This window comes from Oryza sativa, chromosome 7 (assembly GCF_034140825.1).
Source record: "Oryza sativa Japonica Group chromosome 7, ASM3414082v1".
NCBI classification, from domain to species: domain Eukaryota; kingdom Viridiplantae; phylum Streptophyta; class Magnoliopsida; order Poales; family Poaceae; genus Oryza; species Oryza sativa.
Genome location: NC_089041.1, coordinates 2853517 through 2855272, shown reverse-complemented (window position 1 = coordinate 2855272; position 1756 = coordinate 2853517). Strand labels below are relative to the sequence as shown.

Sequence of the window (1756 nt, the reverse complement as noted above, 5' to 3'; positions counted from 1 at the left end):
TGAGTGCCCCAAATCAGCATTTCTCCTTCCCATATATAGTTGGAAAAGTCAGCCAGCCTTCCAACGGCACAGAGCACAACATATTTGTAGCAGTGTGAGAATCTTGATCGGTGTAGGAGTACATAGGATTATTGCCTGCTGAGAGTGCTGACAGTACGTTGCTGTGGCCGCACATTTGTGTTTTGTACGAATCACATGTGTCATTTTGCAGCCATTACTCTCTCCGTTCTAAAATAATAACTTATAGATTGTTCGTTTTGAATGAAAACGAAGAATTTGGATTCCCAATGATTAATTCATATAAGTACACGTCATTTGATTCGTAGAATATATATATAGGAAAACCAAAGGATATTTTTCTTTCATACAAGTTGTGGAGAGAAAATATAGGAAATTCCATCCACTCAAATTTCTTGAAAAAAAATCCTATAAATTGAAATGTGCATGTTTTACTATTCCTCCAATTTTCCTATTCTTATGGGTTGAAATTCCTCTAAACCGAATAAGCCTTTAGTACTAGATATTAGTCCAGATTCATGGTATTGTATGCTTTAAATTCTAATAAGTACTAGATCGCTATATTTTGAGACAGAGCCGGTGTAGCTAGCAGCCACATACTATAGACGATGTAGTAGTACACCTTTTTTTTCCTCATATAATTGGTCCCTTTGATACATTTAGGGGAGAAAAGTCTATATGAGGAATAACGGGGAAGCACCTGATCTAGCAATCCAAAATAAACTCGGATTCGGAAATAACTAGCTTTTCCCAATATAGCTTGTCCCATTTTCCTTTCATGGATCCCTCATCGGCTTCTTGGCCGGCTCCGGCTTCTCCGCCGGTGGAGCTGTCCCTGTCCCTGCCGGCGGCGGCGGCGAGGAACCGCGACGAGGCGGCGCCGACGGCGATCGTCGACGGCAAGCAAGTGAGGCTGTTCCCGTGCCTCTTCTGCGCCAAGACGTTCCGCAAGTCGCAGGCGCTCGGCGGCCACCAGAACGCGCACCGGAAGGAGCGCGTCGCCGGCGGCAGCTGGAACCCCAACGTCTACGGCGACGGCGGCGGATCAGCGTCCATGCCCATCGCCTCCCATGGCGTCACGGCGGCGGGGAGTAGTACGGCAGCCGACGGCCGGTGGTGCGGCGGCGCTGCCAGCGACGACGACACAACGGCGGCGCCCATGCCTTCCCTCGGCTCAGGCTCGGCGGCGCTCGGCGCCGGCGCCGGTTTCGCTTCGACCGAAAGGGGCTCTTCCGGCGGCGGCGTCGCCGGCGAGGAGCTTGTCCTCGAGCTCGGCCTCTAGATCATCTCTGTAGCTAGCGTCTACTACTACTTCGCCATATGCACGCAATAATCCATCTCTATCTCCACGATCACCATGATCGGATGATCCGCACTAGTACGTCTTATTACTCGATCGATCTCTCGTTTGCGCCTCCAATTAATTGCAAGCTGCGAATCATGATTCATGGATGATAAGTAATATCCACTACACTGTATGTTAATGTTTCCAGTACTGTTTGTTAGTAATTTGTGTTTGTGACTTGTGGCACAGTTGAATTGTTATATGGTTTAAAATTTTCCCGTAAACACAGTAGAAACGTGCGCGTCGTGCATGAGAAACGCATGTGCTTAATTACATACTTGCACGCAGATTTACCCCTATGAATAATAGACACCCTACCCTGATCAGCTCCTCAGTATGAATGAACACACTCACCCTATTATCTCCTTTGAGAGACTCAGCTGGATGGGTGTG

At 48.1% G+C, this 1756-nt stretch overlaps 1 protein-coding gene across 1 annotated transcript; it reads left to right on the top strand.

Annotated features, from left to right (window-relative positions):
- Nucleotides 1-713: 713 nt before the first annotated feature.
- On the top strand, nt 714-1315 carry LOC107275427 (zinc finger protein GIS3). Its single transcript, XM_015790971.3, has one exon. The coding sequence runs from the start codon at nt 797-799 to the stop codon at nt 1298-1300; it is 504 nt and encodes a 167-aa protein (XP_015646457.1). The 5' UTR covers nt 714-796; the 3' UTR covers nt 1301-1315.
- Nucleotides 1316-1756: the final 441 nt, after the last annotated feature.

What these genes read in the sequence shown, in the direction of transcription:
- LOC107275427 (XM_015790971.3), top strand. Translation starts at nt 797, where the DNA reads ATGGATCCCTCATCGGCTTCTTGGCCGGCTCCGGCTTCTCCGCCGGTG.